At 40.9% G+C, this 18,978-nt stretch overlaps 1 protein-coding gene across 1 annotated transcript in view; it reads right to left on the bottom strand.

The window, feature by feature from the left end:
• LOC119386187 (filamin-C) overlaps positions 1 to 18,978 on the bottom strand; it is a 179,896-nt gene that overhangs the window by 11,734 nt on the left and 149,184 nt on the right. Inside the window, 19 exon segments of the mRNA XM_049414247.1 lie at positions 202 to 381; positions 1,061 to 1,204; positions 1,411 to 1,494; positions 1,991 to 2,143; positions 3,088 to 3,261; positions 4,345 to 4,569; positions 5,706 to 5,891; positions 6,678 to 6,851; positions 7,078 to 7,232; positions 7,595 to 7,682; positions 8,124 to 8,270; positions 8,938 to 9,111; positions 9,926 to 10,063; positions 11,196 to 11,279; positions 14,601 to 14,747; positions 15,711 to 15,878; positions 16,126 to 16,263; positions 17,735 to 17,818; positions 18,462 to 18,612. Coding sequence (XP_049270204.1) covers positions 202 to 381; positions 1,061 to 1,204; positions 1,411 to 1,494; positions 1,991 to 2,143; positions 3,088 to 3,261; positions 4,345 to 4,569; positions 5,706 to 5,891; positions 6,678 to 6,851; positions 7,078 to 7,232; positions 7,595 to 7,682; positions 8,124 to 8,270; positions 8,938 to 9,111; positions 9,926 to 10,063; positions 11,196 to 11,279; positions 14,601 to 14,747; positions 15,711 to 15,878; positions 16,126 to 16,263; positions 17,735 to 17,818; positions 18,462 to 18,612 — 2,794 coding nt within the window.

Here is an 18,978-nt window from a genome sequence, read left to right as displayed (position 1 = left end):
ACAGCAAACAAAAGACCAATTTAGTGCATCATGCATCGCTGCCTTGTCACTACCATTAGTGCCGAGAATGGGTTTGAATATGAAGCACGCTTTCTACACTGAAACACACATGGACAGACGATGCCCAGTAGAGGTGTCAAAGATAGTTGAGTGGAAACGATGCCACTAGAGTAGCTTTCCTGCCAAGTTGTTGGTGCTCACCTGGTACTTCAATGCCACCATAGGTAATGGCGATGCGGTACTTCCCAGGAACAGTCGGGGTGAACTCAATCAGCTCACCGTCCCCGTCAGCCGTTCCCTTCACCTCTATGGGTAGGTGGCGGCCCAAGGGGCTGGTTACGGTGACGTCAAGCTCAGAATAACCAGCATCCCGACGATTCACTGCCACAGAGAGAAAGCACAGATGGCGATGAGCATTTGCTCAGGCATAAGAGCGAGTAAAGTAAATGCTGCTGCTGTGTGTGATTGTTGCATGTCATATGCATAAGACAGCACAATTTGCCAACAAAATCATAAGAAACAAACACAAATGTACTGACTTCAAAGTCATGTTTTGACATGATAGGAACTTATGGACACGGTGTGTTGACATCTATGTTAATTTTGCACATGACAACTACTACATATGAACGCACATAAGCAGTGAAAACTCGGCATTCATATGTGTCCTACTTTCTTGCTTTTGTTGTCTTCATTTCTATGATAGTCATCCCAACGAACACAAACAAGGTTAACTCCCATGCTTTTCAGAATACAGGATATATTCATTTATGAAGAAACAGCGGGCTTACTATACAGAGCAATAACTTCCTTTGTAACGCAGCAGTACTGTGTTGTAGAGTGCCAGTGCAGACTGTTGTCGCATTATTTATTACGGTAATTCACAGAAAAGCAACCTGGAAACGAAAGAGTGTTCAATTTAACTCCTGCTAACAAAAGTTAATATAAGTGTCTATAAAGCTCTTTTGTTCATAACTCTAAAAAAAAAAAAACTATATCAGTGTTTACAGGAAAAAACAAGTAAGACTTGCAAAAATATAGAAAATAAGTGAATACTGACAGGCAAATGAGATCTTTTCATTCACAGCAAATGTGGTGCTGCGAACTTTTTGGAGGATTACTCGACTTGCATCGAAGATCTGGCAAAGGAACGGTGAGCCAGGGATGGGCCTTCCTTCGTAAAGCACTTCGACCTTGTGGCTTCCTGCGTGGACAGTGAGCATCATGTCAGATGTTACGTTATGTGCTCTGAATGTGAGCTTATTTAGTATGTGTAAAAACATTGGTTGCCTGAGAGCAGCCACAATTTCAGTCTGGCTGGCTCACTGAGCTCTAGTGCATTACTTTACATGCGCACAAAGAAAGTGCAATGAGCCAGAGTATAACAAAAAAAGAGAGAACAAAAATTACCAGCTGTGTTTGCATTCCATTCCACCAAAAGGCTACCATCCTTTTGTTGGTAGCACTTGACTGGAAGGGGTGAGCCATTTGGAGCTGAAAAATATAAAAAACATATGCCTGTGAGCTCACCAAGAATAACAATGAAATGGTACAGATAGCAATCGAGCTTGGATTGCTTGACCCACCAAACACTCTTGAGAAAAGGAATGTGCAGCTCGTACTGAAAAATGTAGAAATAGACATCTACGACTTGCACCTCAACATCATAGGCAGTTAAAGGCAAGCCAGGTTTAAAGAAACAGCTACAACATTGTAGCTACGCTATTATAAAAGCACCTGTACTAATTTTATGCTGTGTTTCTTCAACAAATTTATTGTTTTTGCTGGGAGAAGAACATTATTCTCCTCTTTCTGTGACTTGGATGCCAAGCAAATGTCTGCATGAGAAATTCTGATACAAATAATGGGCTCTTCAATAGAACTTCAACAAGTTTTGAGTCAACTTTCCTAGATAAGCATGAGATTAACTTCTTGCAATTGGTACTAATTACAAAAACGAATGACCTTTACGAGAAAAGTGTATACCAACCAGATACTAGAATATCGAAGTCTTTCGCATCTCCGTAGCCTCCAGTTTCGATGATGAAGCTAGAGGTCTTTCCCAGTTCACAAGCCTTGAGGCCAGCTCCATGAGCGATGATAGCGTGGCCAGGGTCTCTTACCTCCACAATCTGGGGGCAGCCTGCGTAGAAAGTTGACAAAGGTGTTAATACGTTCATGCATCAAGTCTCAATTTACATTAAAAGTAGCATGTCTGAAGGAACAAATAATAACTCAAGGGCCTTTACGTTAAGATCGGACTTTACAACACAGCCATGTCATTTATGTGCATGGACACACATTGACATCTTTTGTGACTTTCCCCTGCCCTGATCTAACTGTTTTCAACCTGCAAATTTTCCTACCTCATTGCCTTAGCTGATTTTCTTGTAGCGTTAGATGCATTCTCCTTTTGCTAATATCATCTCTGTTTCCTAAAATGATCTGCAGATGTATTATTGGAGATTCATTCTCTGCATTACAGGTCATGCCAAGGCCAACCTTTCGGTCTTGATCAGCTGTAATAACGCAAGCTTGTGCTTCTCATCTACTACTATTACATGCCGATTTATGGTTGGTTTATGTGGTTGGTTTATGGGGTCTAACGTACCAAAGCTACTCAGACTATGAGAGACACCATAGTGGAGGGTTTCAGATAATTTTGATCACCTGGGGTTCTTTGATGTACACTGACAGCGCACAGTACATGGGCCTCTAGCATTTCGCTGCCGTCGAAATGCTACATGCTGATTTCTATCCCCTATCATGTAAACATTTTTAACCCACTACTATATATTAAGCAGGAAATAACTACCGAAAATCACTTACACATAGTGTATCAAGTAAAACATCTTATTGTCAAAAGCAGTGACAAAATGCCTTACAGAACAAGCTGCATGGAGATGTTAGCAGTCCAATCTTTCGCACTTGATTATATAACCTACTTGAGTCCATTGTCCTGACCTGATTACTACATTCGGAAACAGAACCCTTAGACTTCCACAGAAGCGTGGCATTAGGTCTATGTCAATTTTTTTTTTAAAGCACTAAATCTTCAGTTATAAACAGTACTGAATGGTGTGTAACCTGGTGCTTGGTGGCCATTGTAGTATACATCGATCTTGTGAGGTAGATCTGACTTTGGTGTGTAGGAGACCTTGAAGACTCCAGGACCAGCCTCACGAATAGTGTTGCGAACCTCCCTACCTCCGGCCATGATCACGACGTTGAGTGCTCCATGACCAGCACGCGTGGTGTCAACTGTTTGGAAAGAATTGAAAATGAAAGGCCATAATTTTAAACATAACGCGTTAGTACGAGCAGATGCCATGGCTAGAACTAGGTCGACATTATTATAACTGCAAAGAGCATCCACATTAAACAGTGGTAATTAAAAAATAATGCCAGTTTATCACATCAAAAATGCCCGAATTATTGTTAACAGATCGTTTTTGTTTATTTATTGGGAGTCTACAGTATCTTGGAATTTACTCAAGCTATTTGGTGATAGGGGAGAATTGAAGGGGCAGGTTAAAGTCAAAACCACATATGGCATTAATAAAGTATGAATAAGCATGACCAATAGCAGGGCTATACAAGAGGCAGAAAGGTCTGTATTCTGAATCAACTCCATTCAAAATGTTTCCTTTAGTATGATCTAGCCCCTTTAACTGTACAATGGTACGAAAAGCACCACACATGACAAATTCATACGTTCTTTGATATCATTGAAATATAAGTCAAAAGCAAAAGCATCATCACAAGAATGCGAACCATCAGGGCCTTGTTGTGGGCTCTGGACTCGTATAGTGCTGAACAACTGAACTAGCTGAACGACGTGAAAACATGATCCTGTATTTTTTTGTATTCTGTGAGTGCAACTCTAAACTCAGTTGTACTACAATGCTTAAGTTTATAGTCCTAAGAAAGGCATAGAGAAGGAGCACACACCAACAAGCAAACGAGAACTTGTCGTCTATTCTACACCAATGTCCCTCCCTTTCTGCATGATAAACTTCAACATTATGGAGTATTAAAGGCCCATTCCTTCGTTTTACTCAGTTGCACTGCACAGCTACCCGTATTTTATCGCATATAATTCGCACAGAAAAATGCAAAAATTTGGAGCTTAAGTCGAAAAAAAACAAAACGCAAATTCCGGTGTGCAAAGGTGGCTTCATGGCAGTGCTTCACAGCTATGCAAGGAAGCTAGCTTTGCAGCAAAACACGAGGATTATTTTAGAAAATTTTCCGCGAATCTTTGTTGAGGGTGCGGGTTATACGCGAGAAAATACGTATGTGAGAAGGCAGGTGCAGTGATGAGCTAAAACTGACGCTACTTACCTCTGAAAGTCTGCGACCGGCCGACAATGCCGTCTTCAATGTCAACGACCTTGACACGGCTCGGATCAACCACTTCCACAACAAATGGCTTTCCCGAGATTGGAATGCCATTGTGCAGCACTTCTATCCTGTAGAGACCTACATCACGTGTGTGATACTCTGCGCGGAAGATGTTGTTTTCCAACTTTAGCACGTTGGTTCGCACTTGATGAGCCTCAGATGGACCTGGAAGAAATAGACGAGGAAGTCTGTCTAACCTAGCTTCACACAAGAGATAAATTTCAAAGAAGACAAATCACATATAGCCAAGCTAAAGAATAAAAATAAGTTGCAGATCCATATACCATATTCTACATAACTGTAGTGGAAAGAGTACTAAAAATAGTTGAAAGACATGCAACATAATTTTCACATCTACATTTACAAATTACAGAAAATTGAAGTGCATTTAACAGATAGATCACAAACTTCAACTGCAAGGTAAAAGAATGTAATCATGGGAAAAATAACTAGAGGTGGCTTGACGACATAGAAAGAAAACAAAATTCAATTCAGCATGGCTTATACAAGTAAATTCCTGTAAGATTGCAGGTTACCTTAATGCAGATCAGAGATTTAAATTATAGTTTGCTGCATTTCTGTCACAACAGCTTCAATGCTGCAAAAGAGTGTAATTAAAACAGCACATTTTATTGAAATAAATATACATTCTACTTGCACAGAATGGCTCAGACCGTAAATGGGAGAGGCAATCAGAAAAGTATAATACTAGCATTGCTTTCCAAACATAAGCGCTACTCTGCAAATCATGATACAAATGTAATACTATATGTTCTTACAAAAATATCATAACTTAACCAATAGTGCAAGGTTTTTTCAAGCAATGTTTCAATAGTGTCACTGCATTACTTTAACTGTACTAATCGCATTGGTCAAAACAGAAGCTAATAATTCACCATATTCCCGTTTCAGACTGGCAACAAAAGAATTCAATGAGCATTGACCTTCCATAAGTGAAGGTGCCTTATCTATCTATCAAACAATGTATAAGAACTGGAGAACCAAATTGCAGCTACGTTTAACCAGCACATCTTTTCCTCTAGAAAAGTCTTAGTGCTTCAAACAGAGGCATAAACTACATGCTACATCTCCATTACTAGCATCCTTTATCTGTATTAAATATTAAATGACTACTGCTTAGGGTATCAAATAAAACATATCTGAGATGTACCAAATATAAGATTGTCCCAAAAAATCCACAATGAAAGTTGGTGTACGAATGTATAATTAGCATTATGGGAAAGAAACAGCTTGAAAATAGTTAAGTGTAATAAGAGAGCAATTCATGAGATGTCCCTTACCGGTGACCTTGATATCGATATCTCCTCCAACACCATTTGTGTCAACCTCAAAAGAGTTTGCAGATCCAACAAGTCCTTGCTTGAGACCATCCCCACGTGCAACCACAGCGGACGTGCTCATCCTAGGAGCTGCCTTGGCTTCGACGGCCGCCTGAGTATCCCTGATGTCTATCTTGAATGGATTGCCTGTGAGTGAAATAAGCAAGTCAAGCTTCCTGGCAGCATTATGAACATTCAGCAATGCATAAGACTGAAATCATGGCTTGTGAAGTGTCTTTTTTTTTGGCTTTTTTTAAATGGCTACAGTTTTGTGGATTCCAATGCCACTGGTCAAAACAGTTACTTTATTACTGTTCTCAATAGGCGAAACATTGTGCACAGTGTCTTTTAGTCATTACGTGTTTTTTGCAAACTTGGTAGGAAAATTTTTTACGATGTTTAGGACTGCTCCTAAATTAATAAGAAGACTTAGCACAAGTACTAGGAAATATGAAGTCACGACTTGCAAGCAAAACCCTGAGAACCGATAAAACTCTGCAAATGCTTTTCGGTGATGATGCAGAATTCAACAGCTGCAACGATCCACATTTTATTCTACTTACACAAGAAGCAGAAGTATGAAATTAAAGAGATATAACTTTTAAAAAAATATTAGTGACCATAGTAAGATAAGCAAAGGCTTATGAAGTGCAACGTTTAAATAAGCGCATCTATGCCACAGATCAAACTGCGTGAAAAAAAGTAGTACATTCCCATGCACAACAATTACAGCACAATATAACAGTGTGGTATAAATACCATTTATGTACTAGCGTACATTTATGCATCAGAAATTTCACTAGAAATATTCTTTTTTTTTTCCCGATACTTTGCTGCTACTTCAGAATTATTACACAAACCAAAATCAAGAGGGACCATTGCATGTTATGGTTACATTAGGAAAAGCAGCAGTCAATTTTAATTTGCACATACCTGGGATGTCTTCTTCATTGAAGGTGATGTTGACATAGTGAGGTGTTTTTTCTGTGGGCACGAAGGTAACTTCGTATATTCCATGACTCTTCATGGCAAACTCGGCACAGACTGAGGACTTGCGTGTCCGAACGACCAACTCCAGTGTACCATTTCCTGCTTGTAATGCATCCACTGCAAAAAAACAACAGGTATACATCATTTACGTTCCTTACGGTTGATGTTGGCAAGCTGGACAAAGCGACTTAATCAACTGTTTTCTGCCAATTAGCTCCTCACTGCCCTTGCAGTGAGGAGCTTTCATTAATGGACACATGGACCGATGATAAAAGGCAGGAACAACAATGTACATCATCAATATAATTGTGAAAGCTTGCCACAGATTTGCTTATGTACATACCTTGAAAAGTAACAGGCTTGTTGACAACTCCAGGGTTGAGCCCCGTCACTCTAACTTTGCTGACATCATAAACATTGCATGTGAATGGACTTCCGGGAACTGGTGTTCCATCTAATACAACATTAACCTGGTTTGGACCTGAAAGAAACAGGAAGCTTGCACATGTGGCAAAAGGCGATAAAACAAAAGATTATATGTCCCCCCTTTACCTCTCCCTATGTGAAATATTAACTTCGCTGGGTATCTCAGCTAAAGAATACAGCTTTTTGGATCTCAAAGAAATTGCGCGACAAAAACACGGACAAAAGAAGACAAGTACAAACACAGTGCAAACACATTGCGCTGTGTTTGTACTTGTCTTCTTTTGTCCGTGTTTTCGTTGCACAATTTCTTTGATGTCATGGAACACCAACTAGCCCAAAATGCTGCTCTTTTTGGATCAGTTACTATATAACACATTCCGCACAGGCACCTTCGCAAGTTAGGGTAAAGATATCAAGGTTAAAATAAAAGATACTTGCCGACTTCAGTTGGATGAAATTCTGCTTCAAAAGTTGTCGTTGAAGTTCTCGTCACAGTTACGGGAACCTTTTTGCTCGATGGACCTGCAAGTGAGTCGGAAGTCAGAACAATGACCACAGAACATAAGTGCAAGTTTGTGAATTTACTACTGCAAATAACAATCACAAAAATAAATACAAGCCAAAGGCGAATTTTTTTGACCGCTGGCAATGCTTGAAGCAACGCTAAATTAACAAGTTTACCCTTATTTCGCTAGTATAAGAAAACACGAGGACAAAGATGACCATCGAGCATGCTAGGCCAACTATCTTTTTTTCAAATGCCGCTTTTACATCTGTCATATTCTAACTTTTCCTCTTTTCTATTCTCTTAAAAATGAATGATTATTTTCTCTGCATATTGTATTTGATTTTTTTCCAAGTTAGAGTTACACAGTAAGCTTCAGGGTGTCCGACCATACTCGTTTGCATGACTAATTCAAGGCACAGGGTAGTGCATAGTCGAGGTGGCAAGCGACTCCTTACCCACAACTGTAACCTTGCAATCTGTATTCTCAGAGCCCTTTGAGTCGATGGTAAACTTGGCTGGCCGAGCAATCGAGGATGTCCTCAGCGATGCTCCGCTCACCATTGATTGGTTGCTGTCGCTAACCTTGACAAAGAAAGGACTTCCTGAAAAAAAAAAAAATGTGCAGAAAAGCATGAGCACCATGAATACCAGTGGACAAATGAAAGTAGGTGCAGGCTGAAAAAGGTTTAACCGTAAGCCTTCATCCAATTGCTTGTTGAAAGTATCTAGACTCCCCTACTACAATTAAATCAATGCTTTCTTAGCCATTATTCCTAATGAGTAGCTTCTTAGTTCAAGCCGATTTCCTGATCCAACCATTATTTTTTAATACGTAATGTATAACTCCTATAATAATTTTTTTCATCAGATCACAGGAAATAAACTTAGCAGTCGGGAAGTGCAACAAGATGATTGCACTGAAACTACCATGTGCCTATACTTATCTGCTATAGCTGTGAAAACACAAGTGAGGGACATATCGAGAGGGGGGGGGGGTGTTCTGATGGGCATACAAAATGCCACAATCAGGTTTCACTCTACAGCATGTACAGTATTACCGACACGGCGTTTCTGAAGAATGAGATACATACATCTTTGCTAGCAAAGCAATGTTCTTTTGGGAAGTTTGGCTGTGGCAGTTAGAACGTAGTGCCTATCCTATTCATTGAGTTCAGAAACTATGCAATATCATGTTAATGCCTTCACTGTGGGCAGTGATTCAGTGAAGCAAGGTTGGTACAAATAAAAGCAGCTTTTACTTGACCTCACCTGGAACAGGTTCTCCATTGAACTTGACACTCAGGGTGTGCGTAAGTGGTTCACTTGGCTTAAAGTTGACACGGAACTTGGCATTGCCTTCAGATTGGACGTAGTTAGGCACATTGCGGCCACCGACCGAGACAATAATCTCCAAATTTCCAGCTCCTGCTTGGCTGGCATCAACTGCAACAAGCATACACGATCGATAAGCATGTCTTGCAAACAAGCCCGTCAGTTTCCTAAGAACCTCAAATCAGTGATTCTGAAGCTCTATTCGACAGAACTCCAAGGGTTTTTAAGGAAACTGATGAGATTTGCACAGCTCTAGAAGCACTAATCCGCATTGAGTTGAATCAGCTGACGTTGAACAGAGCATGTGACTTTGGCTGTAATTGCCTAAACTTATCCCCAGAAGTGCCCTGCACATTTCTGCAAGGTATGAACGTCACTTTTCATGTTTACATAGGCTTGAACTCAGAGCATCTGCAAAACGACATTTTCACAAGTACAGATACGATTGTTTTAGCTGTTACACACCTAGTTTCACATTGATTTGTGCATATTTTTGCTGAACCATAAAGTAGTGCTCTTATAAGTTTCCTTGATTGATTTATAAATGGATCAAGAAGTTTGTAAAAGCAGAGAGTTTATAATAATATCTGCCTTACATAACCGAGGCAAAACAAAGGTGCAGCATATAAACTGTGGGAGAAATACCACATCCAAAAGAACTCTCACTCGGCAGACAAGAACCTCGCATCTATATGCCACATGTTCAATTGATAAGGGAGCTTGGTAAAAACCATTTATATTGCTTGCAAAACAATGTTATTAAAGTAGTACAATGGGAGCAGTAATTTTGTGATACAATGTTTATCAATACAGTGCACTCTAGGTTGTAGTGACATTAGTTATGCACGGAGGGAGACTAAAAACAAAAGTGTAATGTATTTGATAACAGCTATTCACTTATAAAAATGATTTGATGGAGACTCACTCGTGAAGTAGACAGGTCGTCCAACAACTCCAGTTCCGATGTCAGCCACACGCACTTTGGAGGCATCGTAGACCTTGCTCATGAAAGGGCTTCCCGGTAGGGAGTGGCCACCCAGCTCAAGCTCTATAGTGTGGTCCCCTGAGAAAAGTCATAGCAAAATAAAAAATGAAAAACAAGCAGCTGACGTAGAAAAAATATAATGCATGTCACTTGTGGCACAATTACACATACAGAAAGAAACACCTTGCATGGTACGATATGAACACCAATGAATTGTGCCTTAGGGCATCAAGTTTTACCAGACATAGAGTTATTAAGAAAGATAAAAATAAGATCACAAAGAACTTTTGTACATGAACTACACTATAAGCTACTACAATGTCATGAGCATGAACCTTAACCTTTATCTCAATACTGTGCACATCATTCTAACTGATGTGCACAGTATTGAGAGCATCACACAGCTTCTAGTGACAGCATACTTATTCAGGAGATTACTGAGAATGTTCCATACTGTTTTCCCAGTGAAAGTACTGCCACAGTGTTCAAGTAGATATTATTTGTGCCACTCAAATAACTTGGAACATAAACAAAGCTGGCCAACAACAAAATTTCACTGTGCCAAAGAAGTTGTCAGTGTAGTTCATAGACATGCATCATTTTCCAATTAGCATGTAAAGCCTTTTGATAACAGCTGAAAAACTAATATAATGCTGCTAACCTATAATATCTAGAAAGGAGTATGCTACTGTGCTTGATACCATATTAAATAAAAAGAAACAACTGTCTCACTAGAGTACTGGGTCAAATCAAAAGAGGAGTTGTATAGGTGCATCAGCCAATTACGTTCACTCGTTAACATGATGGCAATAGCTTATGCATGTTTAAGGCAGGTAATTTTACCATACAGGTATAGCTATGTGCCGCTACTTTTGAGTTGAAAACTTGAATGCCCTGGCAAATTTTGGGGAAGGTTCTGACATCAGTACTCAGCCAAAGATAACATTTTAGATGGGAGTAACAGCCTGTTAGTTTACAACAAGCCTAGCATTCACGTTAGCGCAGCAAAAAAGTCCAAGCCTGAATGGAACACGCAGCACAATCACAGCAAAAGCTGGAGGAGTGGCCTTCTTAGGTTGTCACCAAGTATAGTAGTTGCAGCATCCTCAATTATTTTTTTGTATTTTTTTAAAGTTAGCACATGACACTAACATGCAATTTTTTAAATATGTATATAGATTGTAAAGTTTCCTCGTTTGGAAAAACTCACCAACTTCTGTTGGGGTGTACTCAACACGATAACCACTGTGATGATTTCCCGTCACATGAGTCTTCAGTGAAACTTGGTTGGGACCTATAAAAGACAAGTGACAATTGAGAAATCTTTGTTTAAAGTAAGTGGTATACACACATGACCCGTTTTTTAAATCAAGTAAGCCATTCATTCACACTATTAGCTTAATGCACAGACTACTCCAATTCACACTTTGTGAACTAAACCATAGACCAAAGGTGCAGGAGTAACAAACTGCGATGTTAATAAATTAAGTGAGCTCCAACTGTAGAAATGCGCCAGATCATGTTATTTTATTATGAGAAAACTTCACTACCACAATGAAAAGCCAACTGCAATAACTAAACTAACAATTTTCATACTCTAAGTCATTTATCAAATTCATGTAGAAACATATCAACAAAGCATAATGAACAAAAAAGTGACATTCCTTAAAAAGCAACGAAGACAATAAAAATATCCAATGTGCTCCTTAACATTAGAGAGCTAATGCATAACGTGAGCATGAGTGACCTGTACATGCTGAAAACCACACGCTACTGTAATATGCCTACAAGCTGAAAATGCAGACATTCACTACGTAGAACAACTCTGCTTGCTTGAACCAGCAAAGACCCAAATTAATTAAGCAAATTTAAAAGCTGCATCGCAGTGTGACGGTTACAGAGGAGTGTCTACACAGGTACATGACTGCTGGGAGGCATGACTGAAAAGCCCAAGCAGATGGACAATCGGCAAAGTGAAAGGATACTCTCACCTAGCTTAATGCACGCAGCTGACAATGAGGTCAGGAAGTGAGCACTGACAAGCAAAACAAAAGGAAGAGGAGGAGGGAATACCACAGAACAAAGCGAGCCACTGAACAGAGAGCACAGAGACAGATGTCTCGCGGTACGAAGGAGCAGTGCAGCCTACCTCTTGGCTCGTGTCTGTCGACAGGACTGGGTACAATACGACTGCCGGAGCCCTCCCCTTTGCAGAGCAGCCAACCACTATGCGAGGACACGCTCACGGAAAGATAAACAGTGCTACCAAGGGGCCACCAACTCACACCGAGAATGTAGAGGTGAGGAGAGAAGAAGGAAAAGGGGGTGTAGAAAGAAAAAAGAGGCAGAAAAAAAGTGCAGCTGAGAATGAGGGGTGTGTGGAAGGAACAACAATAGCTGTGAGCTGAGGTCACCAAAATGTGCAATAAAGGAACGAAAGAACAGAGGCAAGAATGGCTGAAGGAGTAAAGCACTGACTATGAAGGGGAACTAAAGAAAATAAAATTACAGTTGGAAAAGAAAGCAAAAGGAGAAGCAGCACAATGGAGGAGGGTGAGAAAAGAAAAGGCAACAAGACAGTAGCTTCCAGCAGTGCAGGAAGAAGAAAGGAGGAGGGAGCGGGATGGAGGGAGACGGCCTACGTCAGTCACGCAAGAGTGCACACAAAATTGCAGGGGGAGGGGGAAGGGTACAGCGTGTGGCAGCAGCCGCTGCAAGGCGATCAAGAAGCGTGTCGAAACGCAAGAGTGATCCCACCTCCTCTGTGCACACGCCACACACGTAAGCGGCGCGTTCCTCTGATCCCCTCAAGCAGAAGAGACGGAACCCCTTTCAAGATGCAATGAGAGTTCCGCCTGGCTCCCTTCCAGACCTGGCATCGTGTTCTCGGTTCTCTTGAGCAAGCTCATTTTATCCGACTCTTGCATTTTTCATCGTTTCTTTTTTCTCTTTTTCTATAATCTTTATTTTAATATTGTTTGAACAGCTTCTGAGTTACAGGATGCAGTGGCTCCTGTTTGTATAGGACTGCGCTGGTGGCCCAACACGGAGCTTAGTGTGTGCAGCGAATCGAAAAGGTTTAAAATATAATGCAAGCAAACTATGCGACCTTTCGTCCATGCCTGCATTTGTGTGCACCGGAGCATTCTAATAATGCGCAACCTTCTCACCAGCCCACTTTTATAACACAGGGTCATTCAAGTAATGTTTACTAGTAGCAGTTATTAATAATGTACATCATCAATTTTGTGAAGGACTGCACTCAAAACAATGTAACAGCTAGAAGAAGGGAAAAGTAAACAGCATTAAAATTCTATGGACTAAGAATAAGACAATTCTAAACTTTTTCTTTCTCACAGCAGTGATGGGACCACACGGAATGGAAAACATATTTTAACTCTGGCCTCACTTTGTTCCTTGCAGCAAATGGCACACATTTAGAGTGCACAAATGACATCAAGAATTGACATCTAGGTAACATCAGAACTGTGTCTTACCTAGAAGATACCTTTACATTAGCACCCAGAATATGTTATGTAAATTAGGTCAATTATGTAGACTTGTTTATTCCACTAATATGCATTTTGCAATTTTTGTGCGTGTGTGCGGTGCACAGTGACAAAGCATCGTGTTTCCCACAACCACTTCACATGCACTTATTTTCAGCACAAAGTGCCACAATATAGCTAAAAGTAGAACCTAGATATCAAAATTCAGTTTCTAAAAAAAATTTCGTAATGCTAAATGGATTCTTGTTCAGATTTTACTAAGACTTTTTTTTTTGCATAAAAGAGTAAGACCTATAAGCAGCAATAAATAATCATGACTTTAGCACTATGACGGCATATCGACCCGAGTGTGGTGTCACAGATTCTGTGGTGTTTTCAAGGACTTGGGTCTTTTTCGTGCAGTAAGAGCCTTCAAATTTAGCCAGTTTGATATGTTGAAAAAAAAAGTTTACTTAAATGTAATTCTTTATTCAATATCAGCCACGTTCAGTGACACGTGGCCATGGTCTGTGAAATGGCAGTTAGCTAGATTAAAAACTCAAAGCTCTCAATCACACCTGCTTTTTAACTTTTGTGACATTTTACAGGATGTTCATCTTCCATGCTTCGTAAATACCACATTATCTCCTGGTTGACAAGCTTTATTTATCATTCAAGCTTAACAATTTTGTTCAGTTTTTCCTTAACAACTAGGAAATAATAACAAGAGACTATCTTTAGAGCAAGCATAAAAGGACCATGGAAGTCTGTTTATTTTATCAGATGTCCAGATTAACAGACGTGCACTGAATCTATGGGCAACTGTATGAAAGACACATGTCATGTGCGGTGGTTGCATCCAGCAATGAAGGTGCAAGATAAAAAGTGCTTAATGGTGCTAGAATAGGGATAGACCAGCCCGCAGACTATGAACAGTTAATAATAAACTATAAGTTCCACAGGTAATATGTGCAGTTCATTAACAAAGTAGGATTGCGTACATTTATTTAACAACAATGTGCACATGAAAAACTGAGCATTTAAAAAGAATTCAGTATAAAGATGTATAAGCTTAACAGGGTTTGTCTCATTAAGAGTCCACCATGTCTTAATGTGAGCATGGTTACCCATCACTGAAGCTGACAACTGCCCAACGTCTTGTCCATGTGTGTCGACAACAAATGCAGCAGGCCGGTTGATAGAAACTCGTTCGATGCCTTCTCCCACAACCTTTATTTTGGACAAGTCCACCACTTGGCACTCGAATGGGCTGCCTGCAAGTCACATATGAGAAATAACTCGTCATCAGCTAACAGCAGCTTACTGCCAAGCTATGATGCAATTGATGTATATCAGGCTCTCTTTTTCGAGCATCGAGCTGTGTTTGATTCCCGACAATATCTTAGATAAAATGGCTTGTAGTGAAACCTACATGTATGAATCAAGCACCCATCTAATTAACATAAAGGCTGGAAGGATTCCACCTGCGCACTTTACGGTCAACAAATTTGACTCGGGTGTTATCAAAATGTATCAACATATTCAACGTTTTACATGCTGTCACACAATCAAATGATGAGTTCTGTACTGTACTTGTTACTGGGGAGAACTTGTAAATAAAACAGCACAGTGTACACTGTCGTCCTTTATGAAAGGGAACATGCAAGCGTGTAGCCTGCGCTCTGCGGCGGCTGCCTACAGCGCCATCAACCGACAGCTAAAGAAAGCACGCCCGCTTTTAACGTCACCTATTGGCACCAACGAGTCAAGGCCGGGGGACACAATGTTTATAGCACTAGAAACATTGGGTGGACAAGTGCTGTTAGATTACGCTGCCTCTCCACTCGCGTAAGTGGCGATGCCTGCAGCATGTTGTCTGCTGCCAACAAATCGAGCGTGGTACACCAGCACGGCACGAGCTGCACAATTCGCCTGTTGCGCGAGCAGAGAGGCAGCATAACCTAACAGTGCTTGTACACCGGCCATGACTCGTTATTGTGCTTGCCAATAGATGACGCCAAAAGCAGGCATGCTTTTGTTAGCTGTCGGTTGACAGTGCTGTAGTCAGCCACCGCAAAGCGCAGGCCACGCGCTCGTGTGTTCCCTTTCATAAAGGACGACAGTGCACATACTATCTAGCTCATTGCAACACTAAGGTAACCAAAGCAGTACCAACTTATGCATGTTACAAATGTGAAAATGAACTATCCAGGAAAGAAAGACACAAGAAGGCACACCTGGTACATGGTCTCCATTGAAACGGACGTCAATTACATGTGGCCGGTCATCGGTCGGTGTGAACGTAATGGCATACTGCGTGGGTGACTGAGCCTGGGGAGTTGTGGGGACTCGGCCGTTGTTCACCATGACCTCAAGATTTCCAGGACCCGCATGAGCCGTTTCCACTGAAATGTGAAAGCTGTACATGAGAACATGAACCAAGAAGCCGAAACAAATAAAGCTTGTACCACTGCCGAGGTCGTGTGTTTAGGAAACAGCAAGTCATGTACTATACATGAAGTTGTACAGCACAAGCACCTGTACCTTTCGTGACATTCGTTCAGCTCACATTTTGCATACGTGAAGCAGCTAATGTAATAAGTCTGTTTTACTGCAAATAAATGCTAATAAAACCTTCAATAGTGTACCTACCAAGGAAGGTGACAGGTTTCCCTACAAATCCTCTGGGCACTTCACGAACTTTGATTTGATGAGCGTCAAACACTTTGCAGACAAACGGGCTGCCTGCGATCGGAGATCCTTGGTGGGACACGTGAATCTTGTGTTCCCCTGCAGTAGAAGACCCTTGATATAGTGCCATAAATTTTGCCAGGCAGTGAATACATGCATCCTCAGTTCCTAGCTCTTTAAAAAAGCATTAAAAACAATACGGTTTATTTTAGTGACGGGACAAAGTGCGATACAGAGACACACAGATGCAGTTGTTTGTCCCATCTTGGATGCGCTATGCCAATGGCAGTTAGTAGGACTCACTGACAAGCCCAACATACAATCTTAGTTGACTTTCTTGCCACTCCCACCTATCCACCTGAATTCCCCTGCCCTTTTACAGGGGTAGTGAAAAGAAAATGAAGCTGCCCGGATCTAATTTTCCCTGCTTCAACAAGGATTAGATATGCAGATTCCGAAATATTTCGGCGCTCTATTCAGTCTATAATTAATGACGCCCGTTTGAAATCGCAGTTTTCTTGGGCTCCTAAACAACTATGCGGCCCTACTGGCCGCCATAGGCACTAACGTGTTAGTCATGCTAGGGAAGTTATAAACACAGCGTTAGCTTTCTTTTGCTCTAAAATAATATATTTATAGGAACCTAGAAAAGAAACAAATAACACAGCAACTTTTGCACTCTGAGTTGTACACTGTGCAAGTACAGCACTTGATCTGCTTGCTTCCGCTTTCAAGTACATCGGGCTCCGTCATGTGTGTATTCTTGCCTTCACTCACACGGTGCAGTGTCCCAGTTTTTAGAGACGATAGTCTTTCTTGGGGAACTTAAACGCAGAAATTTTGGTCTGTCTGTCTGTCTGTCTGTCTGTTTGTCTGTCACCCGATTCAGCGACCCGGCCAAAGTTGAACCACTTGCTTACCGCCAACCCATCTTGAACTGGTACGGCTGTTCATACTTGTGAACGCTGTCGATCAAAAAGTAAATATTACGCATACCTGAGGCGCAACATCACTAGGTAAGTATTACGCGATGTGTTCCTTTAATAGAAAGTACAAAGATACGTAATTCTAAAGACCCTAGTTTCTTAAGCTGCGTTGAAAATGCCATATGCGCGCCGACGAACGCCCTCTGCCACGGAGGAAGGAAACCCTCTGCACAAGCTCATGTTTCCTGACGTATTGCCAGATGGCGTCCATATCTCATGCAGCGCCTCATCTATCGTCTTTATGTGGCATTTGCAGCGGAGCACGCATATACACGGCCAATTTTTCTTTCTGGTTGCGTTAAGTTGTGTTTTACGGCATGTTCTGAATGGCTTAGTCCTCGCTATGCAGACCGTGTGCGTCGTCAGATATTGCCGTAATCTTTAAGTTTCTCCCTCTGGGTGTTGTGCCATCTCAGTATAGACAATCGCACAGTGGTGAAGCTAGTGAACGGGCAAAACCTTGTTCATTAAAAGTAGGGTATGCTCTGGCTTGACGTGAAAAATGCAGAGCAGCTGAGAATGTACCTTACAATTGATTAACAGGAGTGAAAACAAACAATTATAATCCTTGCAGAAACACCTACCAGCCTTGGTGGGTGAGAATTCAACCTTGAGATTTCTGTCTCCAGCGTCCTTGAGTGAACAAGGCAGTGGAGAACTGTCGGGACCTGCATGCATCAACACTTGTCAAAAATATGCAGGTTTCCATATCACAGGCCCCTTGAGCCATACAAAAACTCTTTAAAGTTTACTTAGGTTCGCAATGGCTACCAAGTAATTGGTGTATAGTATGGTCCACTGTTAAAGGAAACGCTCAAATGTACAATTTGCGTATTGCTGACACCCTAATTGCAAGTGGCTATGAAAACAGTGTCTGTGAAGTAATGCACAGATGTGTCAAAAGGAGTCAGAACTGCCAAACCCAAAGTCATCTGCTTCAATTAAAGGTGACTGAGCTCTTGCGAGACAGCAAAATCCCAACAACTTGCATGCAAGTGTTCCCTGTACACATACTATCAAAGAACTTCTAAAGCACAGACGCTAAGAAAGCTTCCTGATTACGGCCATTTATTTTCAGAGGGCAAAGCAGACCATGCGAATGGAAGAACACAAATCAAAGGATGGGTTATTCTCATGCACAATTAATGCAAACCGACTCGCCAATAAGACTGTTTTTCGCAGCACAATCAGTTGAAGCACACTTACATTTCAAACACATAGGCATACAAGGAAATGAAAAGCACGAAATGGGTGAAGTTTAACTCATGTAAGCTAAAAAAAAGTGGCAATAGCTCAAACAACATCGCTTGCCTTCTACTTTGACAGTCAGATCCTGCTCTTTTCCTGCAGCATTCTGGACGACAAAGCCAACCACTTTGTTCACCGAAGCAGCAGCCAACGTGGAGACGTCCATGGCTGTAATCTTTCCACCATCATGAACTTTTACCTTTGAAGGGACTTCCTGCAGAATATAGGTGTACATGCGGTTTATAACACAAAACTTATTTTATGAATACGGCCACGTTTGCAAATGTAACCACTGTTTTCTGATGAAAGATAAAAACCACATACAGAGGATATGATCAAGTTACATTACAAACTTGTATAAATGTTTTAACAACTTCACATTTAAATTTATGTGTTGCATTATTTTTATTCTGAGAATGAGAATTCTTTTTCCTTTCTTATTTTCTTTCATTTTTGACAATGGCTTCCCTCATCAAATTGCTTGCTGTGGTGTAAGTCATAGAACACTACACATGAAAGGATGACTTGACAAAAAACGACAAAGAATTTCTTTTTTATTGAGCGTAATGTCATGTGTACA

This window comes from Rhipicephalus sanguineus, chromosome 3 (genome assembly GCF_013339695.2).
Source record: "Rhipicephalus sanguineus isolate Rsan-2018 chromosome 3, BIME_Rsan_1.4, whole genome shotgun sequence".
Classification (NCBI taxonomy): Eukaryota; Metazoa; Arthropoda; class Arachnida; order Ixodida; family Ixodidae; genus Rhipicephalus; species Rhipicephalus sanguineus.
The sequence above is the reverse complement of the archived record's forward strand: the minus strand, read 5'-3'. Positions and strand labels throughout refer to the sequence as shown.